Genomic DNA, 26,555 nt, shown 5'->3' with positions numbered 1-26,555 from the left:
AGTCCAACCCCCTGCTCGAAGCAGGACCAATTCCCAGTTAAATCATCCCAGCCAGGGCTTTGTCAAGCCTGACCTTAAAAACCTCTAAGGAAGGAGATTCTACCACCTCCCTAGGTAACGCATTCCAGTGTTTCACCACCCTCTTAGTGAAAAAGTTTTTCCTAATATCCAATCTAAACCTCCCCCACTGCAGCTTGAGACCATTACTCCTCGTTCTGTCATCTGATACCATTGAGAACAGTCTAGAGCCATCCTCTTTGGAACCCCCTTTCAGGTAGTTGAAAGCAGCTATCAAATCCCCCCTCATTCTTCTCTTCTGCAGGCTAAACAATCCCAGCTCCCTCAGCCTCTCCTCATAACTCATGTGTTCCAGACCCCTAATCATTTTTGTTGCCCTTTGCTGGACTCTCTCCAATTTATCCACATCCTTCTTGAAGTGTGGGGCCCAAAACTGGACACAGTACTCCAGATGAGGCCTCACCAATGTCGAATAGAGGGGAACGATCACGTCCCTCGATCTGCTCGCTATGCCCCTACTTATGCATCCCAAAATGCCATTGGCCTTCTTGGCAACAAGGGCACACTGCTGACTCATATCCAGCTTCTCGTCCACTGTCACCCCTAGGTCCTTTTCCGCAGAACTGCTGCCTAGCCATTCGGTCCCTAGTCTGTAGCTGTGCATTGGGTTCTTCCGTCCTAAGTGCAGGACCCTGCACTTATCCTTATTGAACCTCATCAGATTTCTTTTGGCCCAATCCTCCAATTTGTCTAGGTCCTTCTGTATCCTATCCCTCCCCTCCAGCGTATCTACCACTCCTCCCAGTTTAGTATCATCTGCAAATTTGCTGAGAGTGCAATCCACACCATCCTCCAGATCATTTATGAAGATATTGAACAAAACCGGCCCCAGGACCGACCCTTGGGGCACTCCACTTGATACCGGCTGCCAACTAGACATGGAGCCATTGATAACTACCCGTTGAGCCCGACAATCTAGCCAGCTTTCTACCCACCTTGTAGTGCATTCATCCAGCCCATACTTCCTTAACTTGCTGACAAGAATACTGTGGGAGACCGTGTCAAAAGCTTTGCTAAAGTCAAGAAACAATACATCCACTGCTTTCCCTTCATCCACAGAACCAGTAATCTCATCATAGAAGGCGATTAGATTAGTCAGGCATGACCTTACCTTGGTGAATCCATGCTGGCTGTTCCTGATCACTTTCCTCTCATGCAAGTGCTTCAGGATTGATTCCTTGAGGACCTGCTCCATGATTTTTCCAGGGACTGAAGTGAGGCTGACTGGCCTGTAGTTCCCAGGATCCTCCTTCTTCCCTTTTTTAAAGATTGGCACTACATTAGCCTTTTTCCAGTCATCCGGGACTTCCCCGGTTCGCCATGAGTTTTCAAAGATAATGGCCAATGGCTCTGCAATCACAGCCGCCAGTTCCTTCAGCACTCTCGGATGCAACTCGTCCGGCCCCATGGACTTGTGCACGTCCAGCTTTTCTAAATAGTCCCTAACCACCTCTATCTCCACAGAGGGCTGTCCATCTCTTCCCCATTTTGTGATGCCCAGCGTAGCAGTCTGGGAGCTAACCTTGTTAGTGAAAACAGAGGCAAAAAAAGCATTGAGTACATTAGCTTTTTCCACATCCTCTGTCACTAGTTTGCCTCCCTCATTCAGTAAGGGGCCCACACATTCCTTGCCTTTCTTCTTGTTGCCAACATACCTGAAGAAACCCTTCTTGTTACTCTTGACATCTCTGGCTAGCTGCAGCTCCAGGTGCGATTTGGCCCTCCTGATAACATTCCTACATGCCCGAGCAATATTTTTATACTCTTCTCTGGTCATATGTCCAACCTTCCACTTCTTGTAAGCTTCTTTTTTATGTTTAAGATCCGCTAAGATTTCACCATTAAGCCAAGCTGGTCGCCTGCCATATTTACTATTCTTTCGACTCATCGGGATGGTTTGTCCCTGTAACCTCAACAGGGATTCCTTGAAATACAGCCAGCTCTCCTGGACTCCTTTCCCCTTCAAGTTAGTCCCCCAGGGGATCCTGGCCATCCGTTCCCTGAGGGAGTCAAAGTCTGCTTTCCTGAAGTCCAGGGTCCGTATCGTGCTGCTTACCTTTCTTCCCTTTGTCAGGATCCTGAACTCAACCAACTCATGGTCACTGCCTCCCAGATTCCCATCCACTTTTGCTTCTCCCACTAATTCTACCCGGTTTGTGAGCAGCAGGTCAAGAAAAGCGCCCCCCCTAGTTGGCTCCTCTAGCACTTGCGCCAGGAAATTGTCCCCTACGCTTTCCAAAAACTTCCTGGATTGTCTATGCACCGCTGTATTGCTCTCCCAGCAGATATCAGGAAAATTAAAGTCACCCATGAGAATCAGGGCATGCGATCCAGTAGCTTCCGTGAGCTGCCGGAAGAAAGCCTCATCTACCTCATCCCCCTGGTCCGGTGGTCTATAGCAGACTCCCACCACTACATCACTCTTGTTGCACACACTTCTAAACTTAATCCAGAGACACTCAGAATTAACATTACCAAGTTAATTCTAATTTGTCTTGTAAAAAGAACAAAACGAGTCTTAAGATGTTTTTCACATCCTATTTCTCTCTAACTTAACTACCTAGGTTCTTCTCTTTTGCCCATCGTGCTAGCATCTGGCCATCATCCAGTCTCTGTTGTACCAATAAAATAAAAACCAGCAGGATCTTATTAAAGGGAAAAAGGCAAAATACCACATTTATTGTGAATACAGAAAGAATCATAGAAAGCAGTTAGTTCTAGTTATAACATTCCATTCAATCTCATATTTATTCACACATTCATTCATACACACACACACACACACACACACACAGGTTCTGCAAGGTTGTTATCATAGTTACCAGCCTTGAGTTGCTCATGCCAAAGGTGGCCTGGACATGAGGAGGGAGCAGGGCCTTGTCAGATGCTCATCTGATGCTCCTGAAAGTTGGTTTGCAGAATCAGACCCCAAAGTTCTCACTTTTTAGAGACTATTTTTATAGGAATTTCTTCCTATGCCAGTCTATGGGAATTGCTTCATCATGCTGTTGCTGAATCAATCAGCAGATAGCACATTCCTGACGGCTCCAAGATGTTATCTTGTTCTTTGGTTCTCCCATTCTTGAGGCTGTTGGGTGGATTCCAGTCTGCCCGCCGGGTGGGGTCCTCTGGTTATTTCCACTTGACACCTTCTTCAGCCGATGGACACTGGATTCTTAGGCTGGCACCTCCCTGATCATTCAGTTATTATCCACACCAAGCATCCATCCACATACATCCTCTATCTCTATTTTAATCACAATTGTTAATACAACAAAAGGGCATGAAAGTCTCTGGGTGCTGTTTCTGTTGTTAGAGTATTGCTTTGAGTCTCTCTCTCTGTGAATTGCTTTGAGAACAGACTCTGTCTTAGAATGTACTAACACAATTAGCAGCTTGCAAGTTTCACACATAGAGGGAGAGAAACAGTACCAAAAACCAAGAGACCTCTTAATTAGTAATACCCTGGAATTTAAACTCTGGGGAATCAAACTCATTTGTGATTTTAATACAGAACTTCTTTAATATGATCCAACATAATCCCCCTTTTGACACTAAGATTTATAATTGTCAGTGTCACTTTCTATGTAGCCTATTCAAGAGAAAGTACTGTGAGGCAATTTGAGTTTGTGATTCCAATTCATGCCACATACATGAGCCTAGTGATGTATCTTTACTACAAGGTTCTGGGGCAACAGGCAAGATGAGGCACACCCACTTTTGAGGAGTCCATTCGGTACAACCTCTAGTGTCCAATAGCTTCCCTCCCTCCCCAGCCCACTGGCTCAAGGTCCAGGGTAGCCAAAAGGATCCCATGTGTAATATGGGGAGTGGGTTAACCTTCAATACCTTTGCCTCCAGGGACTGTTGGTGTGCAATTTTGACAACAATTTCTCCCATTAACAAGTCTGGTTTACAATACTGGAAACATATTGCATCCATTCATATTGAGAAGTGTCAAACAATGATCTCTTTCTTTTTTAACAAATGCATCAAACCCTTAATATTTCCCAATATGACCCAGAACATTTTGTGTTCCAAAGTAGCTAGTGCAAGTATCTGCATTTCAGTGCATCCCATAGCTATGGCTGTGTAGTTTCCTATTTCTAATATATTTTTTTTTCTTATGGATAAGCCATGTGGTAGTATTAAGCCATTACTAAAGATTCCATCGGCCTTTTAGGTTACCCAGACCAATTTGGACCAAGTCTACATTGGCATGTACTTGTTTTTGTATCAGGCTGTCCTGTAGCTGGGACAGAAAGCTTAATTTATTTTTAAGTTCCTGCAGGTCTTCAGTATTTTTTTTTTAAACACACAACAGTGCTAGCAACAAGACAAAACACAAGACAAAACATAGAACACAGAACACAATTTCTATTGTGACAGTAGATTCATGGTATTGGGTTGCTTTTCAGCTGGCATCAGCTTTTCCTGATTTTCTGAAAGACAAAAAGAACATGTTTCTACCCCTTTTGGGGTGGCAGATTATTGCTTAAAATATTTCTTTTACAAATACCCTTGCTGATTGCAGGCAAAACAGAGAAATTGCCCCCATATTTTCCTGCTTTTGTTCTATAGGCAGGCCAGGTTTCAATGGCTTTTATCTTTTAAGGGTTATGGGGAAATTATCCCACTGTTTAGTCATTAAATCCCTGAGTTTTCCTTCTTATACAGCAGACCAAGTTTATAATGTTTTTCCTGCTGTGTTAAGCTTTAAGTTTTATTTACAGGTAATAACTGAGAAGCATCATTACCATACGACCTTAAAGGATTTTTCCAAAAATCATACACACTATACGTTGTTACAGGGATACTTATTATCATTAAATTTATTAAAATTATCTTGTTATCCCATGCCTTTTATTTAGACAATTTGTTTGCTGACCAGGTATGTCCTTTATCTGCAGCTCCTTTGTGCTGCTAGTTCTTTCCTTCCTTTATCATTTAGGTAATTTGCATTTTCACAGAAACTTCCTGCTTTTGGATTTAAAGCCATCAGCAGCTCAGAGAGTCTATCTTAAAAGGGACACAATCAACTTTCACCAGAGTTTTGATTACTTTTAACTTCTGGTTCCAAAACACACAGCAATCTGAAAAAGAAAACCCAACCTATTGTGGCTCCCTTTGGAGCCCTAATAGCATTTTAATTAAGTAGCATGGTATGTTTGCATTTCTTTTGCCCCTTCTACAATATACCCTGCACATGTTCTGGGGCAAATGCACATTCCTTCCATAGTTCAACTTCTATAACATTATCCAGATCCATTTTTACATAAGGTGTCACTATTTCTTTTTTTGCTTACAGAGTTTTCATGTACCTTTATCAAAGTGACAGTCTGATTACTCAGAGCCATTTTAAGACTCAGTGTTTCTAACATTGCTTTTTTTTGTTTTGTGCACCTCACCCCTGCTGTTGCTTCAGAGAGGCACTGTCTTTTTTTAATTTTTTTTTTACTACAACTCTCATCTGCTATTACAAAAACAAACAAAAAACAAACAAACAAAAAGAATCCAAAAAAAATTTTTTTTTATATATTCTCCTGATTTTGACTGCCCTGCTGCAGCCACAACTTAAAAACATTTTAAATTTTGTAAAGCATTGAGTTACCTTTTAAGGGTTAAATGCCAAATCCCAAAGCCAAACAACACTAATTACCTGTGTCTAGCAAAAAGGTCTGTCAGTTTTGCAACTTTGAATTAAAGAGTCAAATGGATTTTTAGTGGCATTATTTAAAACAAAAACAAAACTAACTGGTCCTTAGAACTTTACATATTTACACACACACAGACAGATACATACACGTTTTCTTTTCCTTAACATCTTAACATGGATATTTCAATCTCTTTGTCACTGCTGGTATTACTTAGCAAGTGACACAGCCTAGATTCTGAAATCATAGCTTAATCTATGCGTTTTTCCCCTGCTACCTTCCCGGAGGCCAGCAGGTCCCCTGCTACCTTCCCAGAGGCCAGCAGGTCCAGTTAACCTATTTCTCCCTGCTACCTTCTCGGAGGCCAGCAGGTCTGGTTAACCTATTTCTCCCTGCTACCTTCTCGGAGGCCAGCAGGTTATTTCTCCCTGCTACCTTCTCGGAGGCCAGCAGGTCCGGTTAACCTGTTCTTCCCTGCTACCTTCTCGGAGGCCAGCAGGTCCCCTGCTACCTTCCCGGAGGCCAGCAGGTCTAGTTTAATCTGTTTTCCCTGCTACCTGCTCGGAGGCCAGCAGGTCTGGTTTAATCTGTTTTCCCTACTACCTTCTCGGAGGCCAGCAGGTCCCCTGCTACCTTCTTGGAGGCCAGCAGGTCTGGTTTAATCTGTTTTTTCCTGCTACCTTCTTGGAGGCCAGCAGGTCTGGTTTAATCTGTTTTCCCTGCTACCTTCTCGGAGGCCAGCAGGTCTGGTTTAATCTGTTTTCCCTACTACCTTCTCAGAGGCCAGCAGGTCCCCTGCTACCTTCTCGGAGGCCAGCAGGTCTGGTTTAATCTGTTTTTTCCTGCTACCTTCTCGGAGGCCAGCAGGTCCCCTGCTACCTTCTCGGAGGCCAGCAGGTCTGGTTTAATCTGTTTTTCCTGCTACCTTCTCGGAGGCCAGCAGGTCCCCTGCTACCTTCTCGGAGGCCAGCAGGTCTGGTTTAATCTGTTTTTCCTGCTACCTTCTCGGAGGCCAGCAGGTCCCCTGCTACCTTCTTGGAGGCCAGCAGGTCTGGTTTAATCTAATAGAAATGCCTAGCTCACTAGAGCTGGCGGTGTGCACACCAATATTTACAATAACTGAGGTTTTTTACCAATATTCCCCCTTTCGCAATTCTCCACCAAAATGTGGTAGTATTAATAAAAACCAGCAGGATCTTATTAAAGGGAAAAAGGCAAAATACCACATTTATTGTGAATACAGAAAGAATCATAGAAAGCAGTTAGTTCTAGTTATAACATTCCATTCAATCTCATATTTATTCACACATTCATTCATACACACACACACACACACACACACACAGGTTCTGCAAGGTTGTTATCATAGTTACCAGCCTTGAGTTGCTCATGCCAAAGGTGGCCTGGACATGAGGAGGGAGCAGGGCCTTGTCAGATGCTCATCTGATGCTCCTGAAAGTTGGTTTGCAGAATCAGACCCCAAAGTTCTCACTTTTTAGAGACTATTTTTATAGGAATTTCTTCCTATGCCAGTCTATGGGAATTGCTTCATCATGCTGTTGCTGAATCAATCAGCAGATAGCACATTCCTGACGGCTCCAAGATGTTATCTTGTTCTTTGGTTCTCCCATTCTTGAGGCTGTTGGGTGGATTCCAGTCTGCCCGCCGGGTGGGGTCCTCTGGTTATTTCCACTTGACACCTTCTTCAGCCGATGGACACTGGATTCTTAGGCTGGCACCTCCCTGATCATTCAGTTATTATCCACACCAAGCATCCATCCACATACATCCTCTATCTCTATTTTAATCACAATTGTTAATACAACAAAAGGGCATGAAAGTCTCTGGGTGCTGTTTCTGTTGTTAGAGTATTGCTTTGAGTCTCTCTCTCTGTGAATTGCTTTGAGAACAGACTCTGTCTTAGAATGTACTAACACAATTAGCAGCTTGCAAGTTTCACACATAGAGGGAGAGAAACAGTACCAAAAACCAAGAGACCTCTTAATTAGTAATACCCTGGAATTTAAACTCTGGGGAATCAAACTCATTTGTGATTTTAATACAGAACTTCTTTAATATGATCCAACATCTCGCTAGTCTAACTAGTGATTTTTCCTCTTCTACTGAAGACAGAACTAGACCTACCAGCTCTAGGGAAGGGCTTGCTTCCACCTATTCTGAGAAACCTCTAGTTTGTTCTGTCTCCTGGCAGCTTCAAAAGACACTTTTCAGACAACCTACCTCCCAGACTGCACAGCACAGAAAAACTTCTTAACCTTTTCTTTCTGAACCTATATTTTCTCCTTTCATGCTTTCTTGGTGTTTTCTTTTTCTCTTTGCCTCATTAGGGTATTAATTCCTGGCCTGGTAGTGTTCTTTGCTCCACAGCCTGTAGCAGCTCCCTCTGTCCCAGACCAAGGTGTCAGAAAAGTCTGCCAAAAAGGCTTAAATGAAGTAATGCCTTCATTGTTGAACAAGTCTTATTCTATTCTATGTAGGTTTCTTATTCTGCGCTCATCACTATAGTATGAGTGCTTTCCATTAAGTAAGGTGAATAACATTGTTATGGCCTGTCTGGATTAGGAACTCCTTATTTTGTGGACCTAGCCTTCAGTTTATCAAAGCAGTTAAGCATGTCTACATTTAAGCTTGTGCTTAAGCTTTTTGCTGAACAGGAATGGACTGTTCAGTTGTGGCTCCAAAGAGGAACTACTAAAGGCTGGTTCAGAGGACTTGGGTGCTTCTTCCCAGAGAAATGGAAAAATCTATTTTGAGAAGTGAGACATTCTCTAACCATTCATAAACATTAATTGTGTTTGCTTATCAGTATATTCAGCCTTTATTCTGGACTCCTCCCCATTGACCCCCATAATTATGTGTATTTTTCTCCTCCCTTTTCAGCTGTAACAGCTGTGAACACGTATCCTATAACTAGGAGTCCAAAAGGGAGCTATTAGCCACTGGAAGGGGACAAAAAGTACCTTAAGCATATCTGTCCCTGGGAGTCTGAGAAAAACGGATATAACAATGCAGGCTCTTGCACAAGGAGCAACAGTTACCAAGATGCTCTTAACACCATGTTTCAAATGGTAATGGATTGAATAAATCTTCAAGTGGTGTCCCTATGGGTGCTCCACTTAAGAACATGAGAATGGCCATTCTGGATGGTCCATCTAGCCCAATGTTCTGTCTTCCGATAGTGGCTGGGGGGGTTGTTTCAGAGGGAATGAACAAAATGGCAATTGTTGAATGATCCATCCCCTGTCATCCAGTCCCGCTCTGGCAGTCAGAGGTTTAGGGACACCCAAAGCATGGGGTTGTGTCCCTTATCTTTGCTAATACCATTGATGGCCATATCCTTCGTGAACTTATCTAATTCTTTTTTTAACCTAGTTATACTTTTGGCCTTTAACATTGCTAGCAATGAGTTCCACGGGTTGACCATGTGAAGAACTACTTCCTTATGTTTGTTTTCAAACTGCTGCCTATTCTTTCAAGATGTGCTTGCACCCGGCACTCTTGATTAGAGATTTTTGTCAGATTTTTGTCAGTGTCCAGTGTTTCCTGTTCCCTACATATCTTCATACCCCTGTGCAACAGCATATTGGGGAGAGGGAGCAGACCTGCCACCACTCTAGTTCCTTCTCAACTGATCACAGCTTGAGACAGAACGTTGCCATGTCTGCTGTAGCTAGCCATGTGCCTTGCTGCTTATTTCTTATTGTTTTTTATTTGATATCTTCTTAGTAACTTTCATTTATATTTTACCATTATTTAGCACAGCTTTGTGCTTTTAGCTGGGGGTCCACCTTCTTCTCCTCTTTCATTTACCTGATCCAGATCTTGTTTTTTTCTTTTGGGCTCAATCCATGGCCTTGAGTAACAGGTTATGGCCAAGACCCTGGGCTTCAAATTCTGCCAGACCTGTCATACGTAGATCTTTTCTGGAGTAATGGACAATCTAACTGCCTCTGCTGCCTGGCAGAGACTCATGTCCCCTCCATATGTTAGATCCTGAGCAGATCTGACAGCAAATCTAAAAAATGGAAGGAGGATAGATTAAAAGTACTGTTGATGGAGTGCTCTTTGAGACCCATGAGGTCCCTTATATTGGATTTGGTTGCTCCGATTGCTCAGGCAACCATCACTGTTGCGGTGGTAAGCAAAGATGCTGGGGGTCCTTTAGAACCATACAAATCCTCAAAAAAGAAAAGATCCTATTCTCCAGAATGGGATAAAAGAAGGGGAACATTGCCCTTTTCATCTGGGTCTCAGGAAACCTCATTTCAGGACATGGGTACTGGTGGGGCTCCTATACTATCGGGTACTGAGACTCCAGCACTGGCTAAGAAGTCCGTGCAGTGTACCAAGAAGTCCATCTTCTGGTAAACAGCCTAGAGCAGCGCAGTTGGCATCAGATTCAGTGTGTCTAAAGCACAAGAACTTTAAAGCCAAGCTGAAATCATTGTCAGTACCATCTTCTGTAGCTACCTGAGAAGGGTGCATAGATCACAGTTTGGTACTATCTCCTGTATCATCCAACATATTGACTCCTGAGGGCCCCCTATCCAGGGTTGTCCGTACTGTTCAGGTTTTTATTCCATGAGGACCATAGGATCCTGGAAGAACCTAAGTTACTATTGCTGAGGGGTATAGAGAGAGACTCTCCACTGGTACCGACTTAGCTGCTGGAGTCTACCCTAGCCTCTGTTTTTTCCATATATAGCAGTGACCTGTCCCACGTTAAACTCTTGAAGAGTACTGAGAGGAATTTCCAGCTGCTATCCACATATCCTCCAGTACTGTCACCCCAATCAACCAAATCTCGACATTCAGTACGAAAGCAGTTATCAGACCCCCTCTGACCTCCAGTACTGACTGACCTTCTGATGGATGTGGGTGTTGACAAATTCATCAGATTCTGAGATGTCCATATGTCTCCTCAGGGCAAAATTGTCTTGCCCATTAATGCTGCCCTTTTGGTTCCAGCCTGTGCTGTGTGGCAAACTGTAGCTACCATACCTCTTATGTGTAAACAGGCTGACAAAAACCCATCCTGAGGCTGAGTGTTTTTCTCCCCTTTTTCACCCAACTCCCTGGTTGTTGAGGCAGTTAATGAATCGCAACATCGAGTCCAGCTCAACAGCAGCTGACGAGCTGAAACAGCTGGACCTTCTGGGCCTCAAAAGCTACTTCCAGCTGCTTTGCAGTTCATAGTAGCTGGTTATCAAGCCCTGATGGCAAAGCACGATTTTACAAATTATTTAATGTTTTCATTTTTTTATAGAACACCTGCCACAGAGACCCTCATAATGGAAAGTCAGACAATCACAAAACTCTCTCTTCAGGCCTCACTCAATGCTGCTGTCAGGGTTCCCTCCCCACTCTGAACTCTAGGGTACAGATATGGGGACCCACATGAAAGACCCCCTAAGCTTATTTCTACCAGCTTAGGTTAAAAACTTTCCCAAGGCACAAATTCTTCCTTGTCCTTGGATGAGTACTGCTGCCACTACCAAGTGAGGTAGACAAAGTTTCAGGAAAAGGACCACTTGGAGTTCCTGTTTCCCCAAAATATCCCCCCAAGCTCCTTCACCCCCTTTCCTGGGGAGGCTTGAGAATAATCTACCAACCAGATCAGTAAACAAGGTGAGCACAGACCAGACCCTTGGATTTTTAGGACACTAAAAACCAATCAGATTCTTAAAAAACAGAACTTTATTATAAAGAAAAAAAAAGTAAAAGAAGCACCTCTGTAAAATCAGGATGGAAGGTAATTTTACAGGGTAATAAGACTTAAAACACAGAGGATTCCCCTCTAGGCAAAACTTCAAAGTTACAAAAAACAGGGATAAACCTCCCTCTTAGCATGGGAAAATTCACAAGCTAAAACAAAAGATAATCTAATACATTCTTTGCTATTACTTACTATTTTTGTAATATTAGATGCATCATTTCAGTAGGAGCTGGATTACTTGCTTGGTCTCTCTCTGTGTCTCGGAGAGAACACACACAGAGCACAAAACAAAGCCCTACCCCTCTCCCCCCAGATTTGAAAGTATCTTCTTTCCCCATTGGTTCTTCTGGTCAGGTGCCAACTAGATTAACTGAACTGATTAACCCCTTACAGGTAACGGGATTCTGTACCTCTGGCCAAGCAGGATTTTATATAACTGCTTACATAAAGGTTGTTACCCTCCCTTTATATTTATGATAGCTGCCAATGCATTTGCACTTTCCATCTCTGTGGTAGTAGTCGTGCACTGAGCTTCTTGGCTGCAGCCCTCTGGCCTCCCCTGGGAGGTACAAACCAGAGTCAAGAACCACTCCTTCGAGGGGCACAAGTTGTTCCATGGTGCCACAGACGGGTCCCTTCATTCTTTTAAAAACTTCCAGACAAGAATCTCTGGGCATCTATATACCTGTGACAAAGAAAATATATTAGATTGCAGATGGTTCAGTGATCTTGTCCAGTTCATTACTAGCCCATGAGACTGGCTGAACCTCCCAGGAAAGAGCCTAGATTCACTAACAAAGGGCCATCCTCTACAGTGACTTCCCCGTCAGTGACATCCTCAAAAGACCATTTTGCCCCATTGGTTGAAGGCGGCGAACTATCTCCCTTTCTCGATCCTACACGGCACCAGTCCCGCATCTGCCCTTATGGGGATTGTCTCTCTTATTTTCTACCTTCCTGGGAGCTCATCACTCATCACTGATGGATCCGATTTCTACAGGCTATCCCATCCAGTCCAGCCGCCCCAACACCACTCTCCTCCCTATCCCTCTTCAGAGGCCATTTTCATGAGGGTCTCTTGAGACAGTAGGTGCAATCTTTTGTAACCCTAATGGTGGTAAAGCCTGTTCCACTGGACTTCATTGGGAAAGTGTTCTTTTCTGGTACTTCCCCAGTCCCCAAGAAAAAAAACGGGTGAGGGTGGGTCAGGTGGACATTGTTGCTGGACCTCAGGACTTTGAACAACTTCATCCACTCTCAACGGTTCAGAATGGTAATCCTAGCAGCAATAATTCTTGCCCTGGATCTGGGTGATTGATTTGTCTTCCTCGACCTTCAGGTCACTTATTTTCATATAGTCATGTACCCCTCCCACAGATGTTTCCTAAGTTTTGTGGGTGGCAGGGACCACTACCAATATTGCATCCTACCCTTTGGCCTTTCAACGGCCCCAAGGGTCTTTACCAAAGTCGTCTTGGCCATCGCAGCCCATTTCCAGCAGACGGGGATAATCATCTTTCTGTACCTGGATGATTGGCTCCTGAAAGGTTGCTCATTTCTCAAGGTATAGACAGCAACCAGGAAGGCTCTATCCCAGTTCTGCTCCCTGGGCTGCTGTCCCAATTCAGAAAAGTCTACACTCACATCTACACAACACATAGACTTCAGTAGGGCCACTCTGGACTCTACCACTGCCAGAACATACTTGACCATAACTGGTTTGCTACCATGTCCAGATTCATTTCAACAATACAGCAGGGCTTGCAAACCACAGCAAGGGCTTGCCTCCAACTCCTGGGCCACATGGATGCTGGTATGTTTGTGACACCTTTAGGAAGACTACAGTCATGGGGTCTTCAAGCCTTGACAAGAAGTGCTTACACCCCCAACAAGCACAGACCAAGTGGGTGTCTGTACCTCAGAGGGCCCTCAATTCTGTAATTAGTGGAAAGATCCACAAAAGGCATGTGTGGGTGTTCCGTTCTCGTAGCCTCCTCCCACAAATATCATCACCACCGACACCTCCCTGCTAGGCTAGGGTGTGCACTTTCAGCATTTCACAGCTCAAGCCAAATGGAACCACAGGAGGCAATCATCCACATCAACATATTAGAGCTCAGAGTGGTTTGTTAAACTTGCCAGCACTACTTTTCCCACATCAGGGGCTACCTGATGTACAACAGAGAAACTATGTATTATATCAGTTGGCAAGGAGGAGTAAGAGTCCAGTCCTTATATGCCGAGTCAGTAAAACCATGGAGTTGGTGCATAGCACTCCGCATACTGTTCTCAGTGATTTATCACCCAGGACTACAGATCTCAGCAGGCATTTCTGCCTTTTCCACAAGTGGGAATTGAACAACGCAGTATTCAGAAGGATGTGTTCTACCTGGGGTACTCTGGAGATAAATTTCTTAGCAACGCCATCCACTGCAAAGTGCAGACAATTTTTTTTCAGGGCAGGGCACTGCTGCAACTCAATGGAGGTGCTTCAGTTATCCCTTGGCCCTGTGTATTGCTATATGCTTATACTGCTGCACCATTTTCTCAAAGTCCTGAACAGGTTGAAACAGGAGAAATTAGCTATCCTCATAGCACTGTTGTAGCTGAGGGAGAAATGGTTCCCTGAGTTAGTTCGTGTGTCTGAGCAATTGCCTCTCCACCTCTCCCTGAGTGAAAATCTCCTCACCCAAAACCCACCCCAGTCTCTTGGGGTTTCACCTCAAGGCATGGCTTCTAGATGGCTCATTGGTATAGAAGAAGATTGCTCTCTGGAGTTACTGCTCAATAGTGGAAAACCTACCTACAGACGGGGAAACATTTTCAATTTTGGTGCAGCCATTGATCTGTACCTCCTCTTGAGTCTTGTCTGACACACATTTTCAGTTACCTGCTACATTTAAAAACCAAGGGATTATTGCTGAGCTCAGTTAAGGTTCATCCCCCTGTTGAGGGATTTTCAGACTTCATGCGTCTAACCACTGTGAGGTTTATTAAGGGGCTACTCAATCTTTTTCTTCCTGTGAAAGAACCTACAGAATTTAGTCCTTAATGTACTGAGGAAGCCTCCATTTGAATCTGTGGGGACTTGTTCCCTCCTTAATTTGTGCCTCAGGGCCTCGTTCCTTATTTCAGCCAGGAAGGTAGGAGAGCTAGAGCGCCCTGATGGCTGACCAACTGTACGCAGCGTTCGATCATGACAAGATGACACTATACCCACACGTGCGCTTCCTCTGTAAAGTTTATTCAGAGTTCCACATTAATTAGGAGATTCACCTACTGGTGTTTTACCCCAAGCCTTGCTTTCTGAGTGAAGAAATGAGACTATATACACTGGATGTAAGACGAGCTCTTGCTTTTTATCTTGACCGGACTAAACCCTTTAGGGCTTCTCTTAGGCTCTCCATCTCTGTCACAGAACTAAGAAAAAGACATCTGATCTCCACCTGGACGCTGTCCTGATGGGTTGCAAGATGCACCTTAATCTGTTATGAAGCCTCAGGAGTTCATCCCCTTCCTATGATGGTGGCTCATTCCACCAGGGCTCAATCTACCTTTGTGGATTGAAAAACATGCCTGTCTCAAGACATCTTGAGGTCAGCCACCTGATCTTTGATGCACATGCTTTCCCAGTACTCATGTCTGCTTCCAGAGCCGATGTGGCTTTCAGTGATGCTGTTCTATGGTCTGTAGTGAACGTGTCTCCTTGGCACTCTTCTCCATACTACTCAAGAATCTGCTGAAGGGGAGCAGCTGTAGGGATGCTACTCAAATAAGGAGAAGTTATGTACCTTGTACAGTAACTGGAGTTCTTCAAGATGTGTGTCCCTATAGGTGCTCCAGTACACATCCTTCTTCCCCTCTGCTTTCCAATCTTCTCACTAGATTTCATGACTGAGAAGGAACTGGAGCAGTGGGGGGTCCATGTCCACCTTCCCCAATATCCTTGCACCGGAGTAGTAAAAGGATCTCTAGGATGCAGGTGCTGCTGCTGCAAATCTCTAATCAAGAGTGCATGAGCATGCACACATCCTGAAATGGAGTACCCATAGGGGCACACATCTTGACGAACTCCAGTTACTGTACAAGGTAAATAAGCTTTCCTTTTGTAAGTATCTCAAGAGTTTCTGAATTCTTGACAATGAAGTGATTTATTTTTTGAATTTTTAGGGGAAACAAAGTCACACAGAACATTATTAATTTATAAGTAATGTCTTGTTAACATTCAAAAATAAACAACTCTCAATTTCTGTTTGCCAGTATTGAAGCAGCAGTGGCTACTTTTGCCCAAGCCAGACCACCAGGTATCTATAAAGGGGACTATTTGAAAGAACTATTCCGTCGTTACGGAGATGTAGATGATGCACCGCCACCACCTGAGCTACCTGAATGGTGCTTTGATGAAGACGATGAAGAGGAGGAGGAGGAGGAGGATGTTAAAACAGGAGGTCAAGAATCAGAACCTGGGTCTTCAAGTTCCTCTTTTGGCAAAAGGAGAAAAGAACACCTAAAACTGGTAATGTCCGAAAGCTTAACATTTTACTTTATAAATTGAATTTGGTGAACTCTTATTCACTAAATGTTGTATAATGTGTGTGTCACAAATACCAGCTCTTGTAAGTGAGGAACGAATAGCATTGTTTAGAGCCAGCATAACATGAGTTGGTGAAAAGTAAGATTTTGTAATTCTTTGTATAATGCTTTTGATCTTAACTTTCAACACGTCTGCTATTCCAATATTGGTTGTTTCCTGAGCAGAGATTGTCAGTCATATTAAATTGTAACAAGATTGCTTGATGAGTTTCCTGATGTGAACAAATTCTTTGAGACTGGGTGGAGACTAATACATTCCTTTTAATTTGTGACTAAAGTCTTCAGAGGTGCAAGCCAAGTTGATAGGTGTATATAACTTTTATTGATTTTTTCAACCCAGCCATGCAGTTGAAATGAAACTTTGTTTTTGAATTGGTGTTTAATTTTCACAATACATTCTGTGCAGAGTTTCTGAGAATTATTTTGGAAAACAGTAATGAGAACTGAAAAAGAAAACAACAAAAAAGAGCAAATTAAATTTAAAAGTTGTGAGAAATTGTCTAAGTAGACTAAAGCAGTTACAGTAATTATATTATATATGCTTGATCAATTACTGTGACTAGTTCAGATGTATGAAATAGGCATTCATAATTATTAATGTAGTGATTATTATAGCTGTAAATAACATGATATAGAAAGTAACTCTCCTACTTAAAGTAGAAGAAATATGGTTTTGTTGTGCTAAAGACTAAGGGCTTCTTCATTCTCACGGAATGAAGTGAACTTCAGCTTTTTGTGAGACATTGCCATAACTGAATGGAAAAAATTGCTGGCTACATAGTTGTGTACAATTTTATCTGCATAATAATACCTCACTTATCTCACTGAGGTGCTTAGGAGGTTTGGGTGTTTGTAAACAATTAAATTCTCACATGAAATGTGCCACAAAAGTGCATTATTACTCTTCATATTACTAATAGAAGTATTATAGCTGTGCATTGGGATGCAGAGTTAGGGAGGGGAAGGAGCTAGCTTAGCTTGAAAAGAATATAAATTCTGATCCAAAGCAGCAAAGTTGCACTGTCACAGACTTAAACGTAATCTATCAACTGCCATAGCAGAATAGCTTAAACATTAAAAATTAATAAATGTTCAAAGTGTTTTAAGAGAAATAGTCCATGATCTCGACTAGCCTTCCATTGAGAGATGTAAAGATGTACAAGAGAATTTTGTCTCTTCAGGCTGCAATGGCAAGATTATTTTTTACTCTCCCTTCAAGTTATCAAAAAGGGTGTGAAGACTAGGTTTCTGTCACCACAGTCAAATGGCATCCTTTCTCACTCAAATATAGGACTATTCTGATCTGTTGAACAAAGATCATGATAGAAGATACTCTGATTTTTCCTCCTTTCAGAGCTGGAAAGCTAAATTATACGAATAAGCATATTAATAACTAAAACACAAGTACGACTTTAGAAAATTTCAGAGGGAAGAATTGCATATTCGCATAATTCAATTTTACAGCTTGGGATGCACTCACTTGGGTATGAAGAGGAAGAGCGGGGAATTCTATCCCATGATGCTTGGTTGATTGATTGGACTTTTCCTGTAGCTGATCAGAGAAGGATTCAATCCATTTATGGTTGACTTGTAGATATGGGGCCGAAAAAGAGTAATTATCAGGTAAATACCTTTTGCATATATATCAAGTATTTTTTCTTCATTTTGGGCATTATTGAGGGTGCTAATGTTAAAAATAGAGTTGCAATTAATGTGTCGGGCCATGATGTAAAAATTCTTCAATGTACCATGTTTGAGCAGGGAGTTATGTCAAAGCATAAGACACAATTGGAAAAACCCAGATGCAACTTAGAATGTAATACTATGCATAGGCTCCTTTCACATCACCTGCATCAGTTACAGGAAGCCTGTTTGCTGCTGCTGGTCTCTGTGATGTTTAGAAAGAACTGAAGAAGTAGGTTTTGATTCAGTGAGTGCTTCACTTCAGCAGTCGAGTATTCACAGAAACATGACAGAGCATTGCAGAAGCGTCAGTGACAGACATTTGAAATCTGATTTTAGCAAGAAGCACTGTTGGGTATTTTGTAGATAGTACAAAAGTTATACTCCCAAACCATTTTTAGAGTCTGAGTTTGTTACATCAAATTGATGAGAGTGTTAGACAGTCAAATAGAAGCCTCATAAGTGAATTCTCAAACGACATAGGTATACTGCGGCTGATCGTAATGCTCGCATGTACAGCTAGAGAATGCAATGGGACATACTACATGATATACATACAAATTAAAAAGGTAGGTATAATTGGTTGGATGGCCTTTTCTAATATTTTGTTGCAGACACCTTCATCTATGACTATATGTTTGGCAGAATAAACTGTGTCACTCCACACTTAGAAAGCTTAGCTGAAGCATGCTCTGCTTCATGAGCAGTTCTAGAAAAGAAAATTACTTTTTTCATAGGCCACCCTGATCCTTTATTATTTGCTAAGGAATATGATCTATTGCATTTTATGTAGGGGACACATGATGCAAAAGAAACATCATAGGATATGGCAGATGACACAGGATTCTTCCAAGGTGAATGATTTGGAGTTAATGGTTTCTCCAGGACAGTGGTTCTCAACCTATTTACCATTGTGGGCTGCATATGCAGCTCTCTGTGTTGTGGGTCGCATGCACACACTATATATACACTACATGTATGACTCTGAGGATGTCACATGGGCCACAGCTGTGTGCTGATTGGGCTGCAAGCGGGCTGTGGGTTGACAACCACTGCTCCAGGATTTAAGGAAAGTTGTGTTAGGTGCACATCCTTGTGTCAAGGAAATGTCTGGGGTGTACTGGAAATTGCTAAAATCTCTCTCTCAATTTAAATTAGTTAGCAAGGATTAATGTTTGTATTGTATATTGGTCTGTTAAGTTATCAAAGAGCACATTAGCTCTAAATTCCAGTAACTCAGTTTCAATAACTTTTTATTGTCTGTCTCCTTCAGTGGGGTGTGCGTGTGTGAGGATTTTTTTTTGTTTTTGGTAATGATTGTCTCTTCTGTTTTCCTGTTCTGGTGCTTTCTTCTGCTTGCTTTACTTTCCTTACTTTTTTTGTTTTGGAACAGAGTAGTGATGCACAACCTCTGTACTGTGCTCAACAGTACTCTTTGATCAAGGGTCTATTGGCTGCGGAAAACATGGTGAAAGGCTAAGTATGCATGGAAGATCTGTGCATACACTTTTTTTGTGCATATACTTATTCTGGTTACATATAATCACAAAGACTTGAAGAAAGTCCTGGAACCTTGTATGGGTGATGCTGAACATAATAAAAGCAATCTGACAGCACTGCTGGGAGGAGGAAATTATTCCACCATGTATTTTTGGCCACAGATCATTGCTCTTGTGGATTTATTCCAATCCCTCATTCCCCAGAGGCTTTTTGCTTGAAAACTCATGTCCAGTTACTTCCATTCCAAGTATTTGTTTTATCAAAAATAAAGTCAACCATTCTAGCTTGTGAAGCTAGCTGTTGTGCAGAGAAATTGCTGAGACAATGGAAAGACTGAAACAAGATTAAGATTAAGATTCATGAAACAAGATTAAGATTTGCCAGAAATGGATCGTCCGCCTATTTGGAACAATTCCTGAAAGTATAGAGCACATGACTGTCACATTGTGTTATCACGGTAGCTGAGAAGTGGAAACTTCTGATTAGAGCTGGGCAGGAAACATGTATCTTGTCTCATGAGAATTTTTGTCATTTTGAAAAATTTCTCCATCCCAAATTGGGATTAAAAACCAAAATTTCAAATTTTAACTAACCAAAAATCTGAAAATTTTTGGATCAGGTCAACTGAAACTGTTAGTTTTGATTTTTCACTATTCTTAGATTTCATGATAAATTAACCTTATTTTCCAACAAAAAGTTGTTCAAACGGAAAAAGAAAAATATTTGTTTAAAAAATGGTGAAATGGGATGTTTCAACAATTTTTAAATTTAAAAAAAAATTAAAACAGGAAATTCATCAGTCATGTATTTTTAGACTCAACTTCAAATTTTATTTAAAAATGTAACTTAATAACTTTTTTAGAATTTAAACATTCCTCTGTTGAGTATGTAGCATAAAGTCAGAAAGCAAACATACTGTGAAATATCTGTTTTCACTATCCAGGCTGACTGAAATGTAAACAGTAATATCATATTTGGAGAAAATTATTTTTTTAATTCATTTTTTTTAGGTATTAAACAATTCTGTGTCCCTCAGACCACATGTTTGCTCCATTATAATTCTGTCAGAATATTTTTTTTAAAAAATGAATTGTAGTTTAGGCTGAGTATATGCAATATACAATTGCTTTTCCTCTAAAATTTTTATTTTTACAATTTGTATTCAATATTAGTTAAGATCAAACTCTTTTAAAACAAATTTGCTTTTTAAACATGAAAAAATAACATTACTTATTTCAAACCCTGGTTCCCTTAGGATTACTTCATTTAATGTGTAGTTAACTACTTTTACAAGCCAAAGTTCCTTTAAAAGAATAATTAATTTATATTCTGTTCACAAAATTCATTTTTTAGGCATGTCATAAAACCTACGAGAATGAGATAAACCCATCTCTTGAAGTTTTATAAATATAGTAAATACGGTTAAAGTACAAATCAGCACTTAACTGATGAGGTAATGAACTTATTTTTTGAAGAATTATTGATAAAGTGTCTTTTCAAGGCTCCGTAGTTCAGAATTTACTTGATATTTTTCTTGCTTGGTTTCCATCCCTCACACTTTTAGTGCACCATAATCATATGTAATATATACTGTCTTTGGAAGAGAGCTCATTGTTTCAGGTCAGGGTATGAAAGTCTCAAAATATTACATCAATTAACAAAAGAATCCAAACAAAACCAGCCTTCAAACAAGGCAAGTAGGAGACTAGGATGTATATTTTCAGTTTCACAAAGCTGACTTTTATGTAACCTTGAAGTTAATTATTGAAGTAGTTTACTTTTCTAAAAAAATAAATAATTTACCCTTCCCAACATATGGAGGGTTATAAACTGTACAAAATGGTGATACAAATTGTTGAGTAGTAACCTTATAGAAGATTGCTGTTTTGAGAGAAAACAATTGTATTAAGCACTCTGCCACCTGCAAGTCCAAATAAATAAATAAATAAAATTTGAGGATTTGAAAGTATCCCTTGACTGAAAAATTCTGGAGAGGTTTTCAAATGACACAGATGGCAGTTAAGCACCTAACTTCCATTTCTGCCTTTTGGAAATCTTGCCTGTTTGGCAAAAAATAGATAGCATTGTCTTAGTAGTGGGGAAAGGTACTATCATATTCTCTGGTTGCTTCACTACACTGCATAATCTCCCTTATCAGGAGTAAGCCATGACCGTCTTTCCCTATTCCAAACCATTCTCTTAGCAGAGAGACTGAGACTGCACAGACACTGCATCTAGGCAGCTGCCTGCTTCCTTCACTGAACCATTCATGTACTGATAGCACTGCAGTCCAAAACTACCTCATTCTTTCATCCAGTGCCCTTCAAGTAAGTGAGTAGACAGAGTGACAGAACAAAAGCCTATGGAGCAACAAACAATGAAGACTTCTAAGTGAAACAGCCTAATTCTCTAGATTTCTTGTATAAGAATGAGAATTGAAAATGATCCCATCCAGATATGCCAAGGTCCACAGCCAAGCCAATAACATCTTGGGGTTATCAATATTCTAACCAAGTTCTTTGCTGCCCAGTTCAATCGAGAATGTGTTAGAAACATTTGTTGACACTATGCCTGGTAGGTTTTGGTTATTGTATTGAACTAGGGACTAGGAGTCTTTAATCACATAGATTTCTGGTTTTGTTCTGTTGCTAAACTGCAATTTTGTTTTATTCCCCTGAGCATCAGACTTGTTTTAAAGACTAAAATAATTTATAATGCACTCTGTACGTTTGTTTTCAATATCCTTTTGAATGATATCTTTCTTAGGCTTACTGTAATGCTCAGTACAACTTTATGTATTAGGCTGGTTTAGATTAGAAGAAAAATTATGCCTGTGTTCTTATACAACTATGCAGGTAACAAATCAACTTTTTATAGTATTCTCGAAACTCCTATTGTGGAGAAAATTCTCCCGACCAAAGATGACTGGATCTGGCTTCTTTCAGAGTTAGTTTAATTTTTATCTGAACATTACTTAGAGGGAGTCCTTTGTGAACCACAAGATACTTCTTGCACATTCTCAGGGGTGAGTTTGCTTCAGCTTCCATGCTTTCGATTCCCACCTTGCAGGGAGTGAGGAACCGTTCTCTGATTGCAAACTCTGATGTTTGATGTAGCTTTGCCACTAAATCAACAGGCCACCCCTCTTAGCTAGTGCATGTGGAGTTGGGTGCTTTGTGTATTTCAGAGTATACCACTGTACTATTATAATATAGTCAGCAGCTTGTGTGGTACATCTTGAATGTAAGGAGAGGTAGAAATGTATTCTGCTCTAACTACTGGAGGAACCTAAGTGTGGTTTTCATTGGTTCTTAAGCATCATTAGCTCTTAATAATTTCACTTGGAAATGTGAGTGCTGTCAAGTTGTACCCTTGGCAGTTTGGCAACAACACTGTGGTCACGCACAAGATTGTCCTAGTGAATAGATAGTGTGATCTTTAATTTCTTATCAGGTGAATGAGGTTTTTTCTTCTGCGGAAACAGACATTTTAAAGACAAAAGATAGATTCCAGTTGTTGTTGGTATCAGTTTTCTGGTGTTGTAAAGTAGAGGAAAACATGGGCCCTCCTTCAAAAAATCTTAGAACTTAAGTTAATCTTAGAACTTAAGTTAAGATCATAGGTAAACTGCCAGATGACCTAAATATTAAAATTCCCAGGTGAGGCAGTTACTTGTTTAATTTTCTTGTAACAGAATTACTATGTACGTGGTTTAGAATTAATAAATTCATAGACTCCAAGACTGTTGTGGTCATTTAGTCTGACTTCCTGTATAACCCACAAGCCATAGAATTTCCCCAAAATAATTCCTAGAGCATATCTTTTAGAAGAAAAATCTAATCCTGATTTTAAAATGTCAGTGATTGGAGAATCCACCATGACCTTTGCTAAATTGTTGCAATGGTTAATTACTCTCACCATTAAAAATGTATGCCTTCTTTTCGGTCTGAATTTGTCTAGTTTTCACTTCCATTCATTGGATCATGTTATACCTTTGTCTGCTAGATTGAAGAGCCTAGTATGAAATATTTCTTCCCCATGTAGATACTTATAGACACTAATCAACTCACCCCTTAACTTTTCTTTGTTAATCTAAGTATAATAAGGGTTACCATATTTGAAGTTCCCAAATAGAGAACACTGCCGTGGGTAGGGAGAGGTGGGAGAAGGGAAGGGGAGGTGTCATGTTCCCCTTGTGTTATCTGGACTGGTGATCTTCTAGGTCACTCCAATCCTCGACTCTGGGACCCAGCCTTACCCTGCTCTACTGTGAGAACCCCCATTCTTAGGCTGTTCACACACAGCCGCTAGCGCATAAGCTGCTCCCAGCTATGTGATGGAGCGCTTTTGGCCAGCTGTTGCTCTGATTGTGCAACTGAATGATGCTAGCCAATATTTCTGGTCCCAGACACAATCTTAGGAACCTCTGTCTTGCAGCGTCCAGTTATGCCTGCTGGTCGCTGCAAGCTTATAGAGTTCGTCAGTTTAACAAAGGAATTGATATGTACCAGACTTGTTATCCCAGGATGAGTCTCTGACATGCTTCAAACCAAATGCATTGCTTCAGGTAGAATAAACAAACAAATGTAATAACTACAAAAGATAGATTTTAAGTGATTATAAGTCAAAACATGACAAGTCAGATTTGGTCAAATGAAATAAAAGCAAAATGCATTATAAGATGATCTTAACACTTTCAGTGCCCTTACAAACTGAGGGCTCAGCTACACTTGCAAGTTAGAGTGCATTAAAGCAGCCCCAGGCGCCCTAACTCCTGAGGTGTCCACACTGGCAAGTCATGTAGAGCGCCTGGACTCTGCAGCTGGAGTGCTCCTGGTAATCCACCTCCACAAGAAGCATAAAGCTTGCTGCGCCCCGGCTGAAATGCCTGAGCGTCAGTGTGGACAACGTGTTGCATTATTGCACTGTGATTGGCCTCTGGAAACGTCCCATAATCCCCTGAAGTCAGGTGGCCACTCTTCTCATTGTTTTGAAATCAGCTGCAGGCATGCAGATATCTCCTTTCAAAGCTCCGTTTCTGACAGCCAGCATGCTTATCTGCTCCGGGACAAAGCAAACCATTAATGTAGAATGCTGCTGTTGTGAGTGTGTGTGTGAGGGGGGCTGTCTGCTGCTCTCTGAACTTAAAAGAGAGCATGATGACATGCTCTCAGACACACAAAACACACTCTCTCTCCCCCCACATACACACAACACACTCCCTGTCACACTCCACCCCCTCCATTTGAAAAGCATGCTGCAGCCACTTGCACACTGGGTTAGTTACCATAATGTACTGCTCTTTGTGGCGTTGCAAGAGCTGCTAATGTGGCTACTCCAGTGCGCTTGCAGTTGACAGTGTAAACACATGGCAGCGTTTTTCCTGCTGTGGTCTCTGAAGGCTGGTTTAACTTTCAGCGCTCTACATCTGCAAGTGTAGCCAAGCCCTTAGTGCTTCTCACCACAGGCTGGCTGGTTGCCCTTCATCCAGGTTCTCCCCTTTGATCAGTGCTTCAGTCGCTTGGTGGTGGTGTCTGTAGATGGAGGTGGAAGAGAGCGCATGGCAAACATCTCTCCCCTTTTATCATGGTCTTTCTTCCCTTTTGGCTTTGCCCCCTCTCCCACCTTTCAGAGTCAGGTGAGCATTACCTCATCATAGTCCCAAACTGACCAAGGGAAGGGGGGTGACTCACTGGAGAGTCTAACAGTTGCTGCCTGGGCCAGTGTCCTTTGTTCCTGTGAGGCAGGCTGGGTTTGTCCCGTACATGCCCTGAAGAGATGTGAACTGCCCCTCTGCTCTTGGAAAGTTTGGCCTGGGCCTCTCTCCTGGAGAGTTTTTGCCTGGGCTTGTTTTAAGCCATGAGGACACATTTTCAGCCTCATAACTATATACATGAAATTACAACCTATAACATTACTATCACAACAATGCTCAGTGCATCATGAGCCTTCTGAAGACACCCAACATGACTAGCTTTGCATTGGATACCACACAATCATATTATGAGGATGAATATGAGGATGCAGGGTGCTCCCCTGAGGTACAGAGAGTCACAGGAGGGTACAGTTTTCTACTGTACACTTTCTTTCTTCTTGGAATATTTAGCATTTTATAAATAAGTGTAATGGCCTCAAAAATAAATGTAAATCAAATGTAAATAAACCTTTTTACATGCAGTCAGTCCTTTCCTACAGTGCTTCTTCCTGTTGTGCCCATACATGTTTCTCTGTAGAGTGTATCTTTCTCAGCAGTGGTTGATTGCTCATCAAGTAGCCATGAAAGTCGTTACAGGATCTATTCCTGAAGTGGTACTGCACAAACAGGATCCCTTTTAGTGACTCAACAGTCAATACCATGCCACCCTGACTTCTGCGCTGCTTTCAGAGCTGGGTGGCTAGCCAGCAGCAGCTGCTGCTCTCCAGCTGCCCAGCTCTGAAGGCAGTGCCGCTGCCAGCAGCAGTCCATAAGTAAGGGTGGCAAACCAGTAAATGTGAATGCCACTTATAGGGCATGTTTGGAATTGTAGTTTCAGCAGAATCAGTGTTGGAAAAAGGATGAGCAAGGACAAATGAGACATTTGTTCATATTTCAAAAATCTGCCCAGACGGAGATCGGAGGACCAAAAAAAGCATTGTCTGGGAAAACCCAGGCATATGGTAACCCTAAGAATATTGAGCTCTTTGAGTTTGTTTTCTAATCCTTTAATAAGTGTCGTGGCTCTTCTCTGCATAGGTCTGGCTGAAGCAGTGCTTCTCAAAGAGGGATTTGAATGGAGAATGATAGGGTTATAATGTTTTATCTGCTGCATTTCATGTTTTTAAAATGAAAATTCAGGTCTCCAGCAGTCCTTAAATGTTCTGACTGTGATCACTGAAGCTGATGTTCCCCAGTGACTTTATTAAATACTGTTCCCTGATTTTTTTGAGGCCACTGATTATTATTGAATTCCAATTAATACTGATTTGAAGAGTTGAGGGATTGTAGGGTTCTAGTCTCAGAATAAGACACAACAGAATCAAGGTTATCAAGTTCAGTATCTGAGTGAGAACCCTGGTGTGCCCAATGAAGACACTTGCAGTGAGGGTAAAGCAAAGCTTTAACTACTTTTATTAAGATAGTAAAGACAGAAAAGCTGCAAACCTCTTAACGTTAACTTTGCATTACTGTTATATTTTTATCTCTTGTACCCCATTCCTTGCATATGCTCACATATTCACATCCCTTCTTGGGGATCTGATGGTAAGAGGCAAATTTGCAGCCCTTTTCCTGGCATGCCAAACAAGTCTGATGGTCCAGATCCAGATTAAGA

The 26,555-nt window shown here is 41.7% G+C and overlaps 1 protein-coding gene across 4 annotated transcripts in view; it reads left to right on the top strand.

Moving 5' to 3' along the window:
- Positions 1 to 26,555, top strand: part of RNGTT (RNA guanylyltransferase and 5'-phosphatase) — a 451,332-nt gene that overhangs the window by 44,840 nt on the left and 379,937 nt on the right. For all 4 annotated transcript variants that reach the window (XM_075126571.1, XM_048845050.2, XM_048845051.2 and 1 more), the window contains exon 6: positions 15,730 to 15,985. In XM_075126571.1, the coding sequence (XP_074982672.1) occupies positions 15,730 to 15,985 (256 nt within the window). The remainder of the gene's footprint in view (positions 1 to 15,729; positions 15,986 to 26,555) is intronic.

Source organism: Caretta caretta, chromosome 3, assembly GCF_965140235.1.
Source record: "Caretta caretta isolate rCarCar2 chromosome 3, rCarCar1.hap1, whole genome shotgun sequence".
Lineage (NCBI taxonomy): Eukaryota > Metazoa > Chordata > Testudines > Cheloniidae > Caretta > Caretta caretta.
Note: the sequence above shows the minus strand (reverse complement) of the source record. Positions and strands in the feature narration are given on the sequence as shown.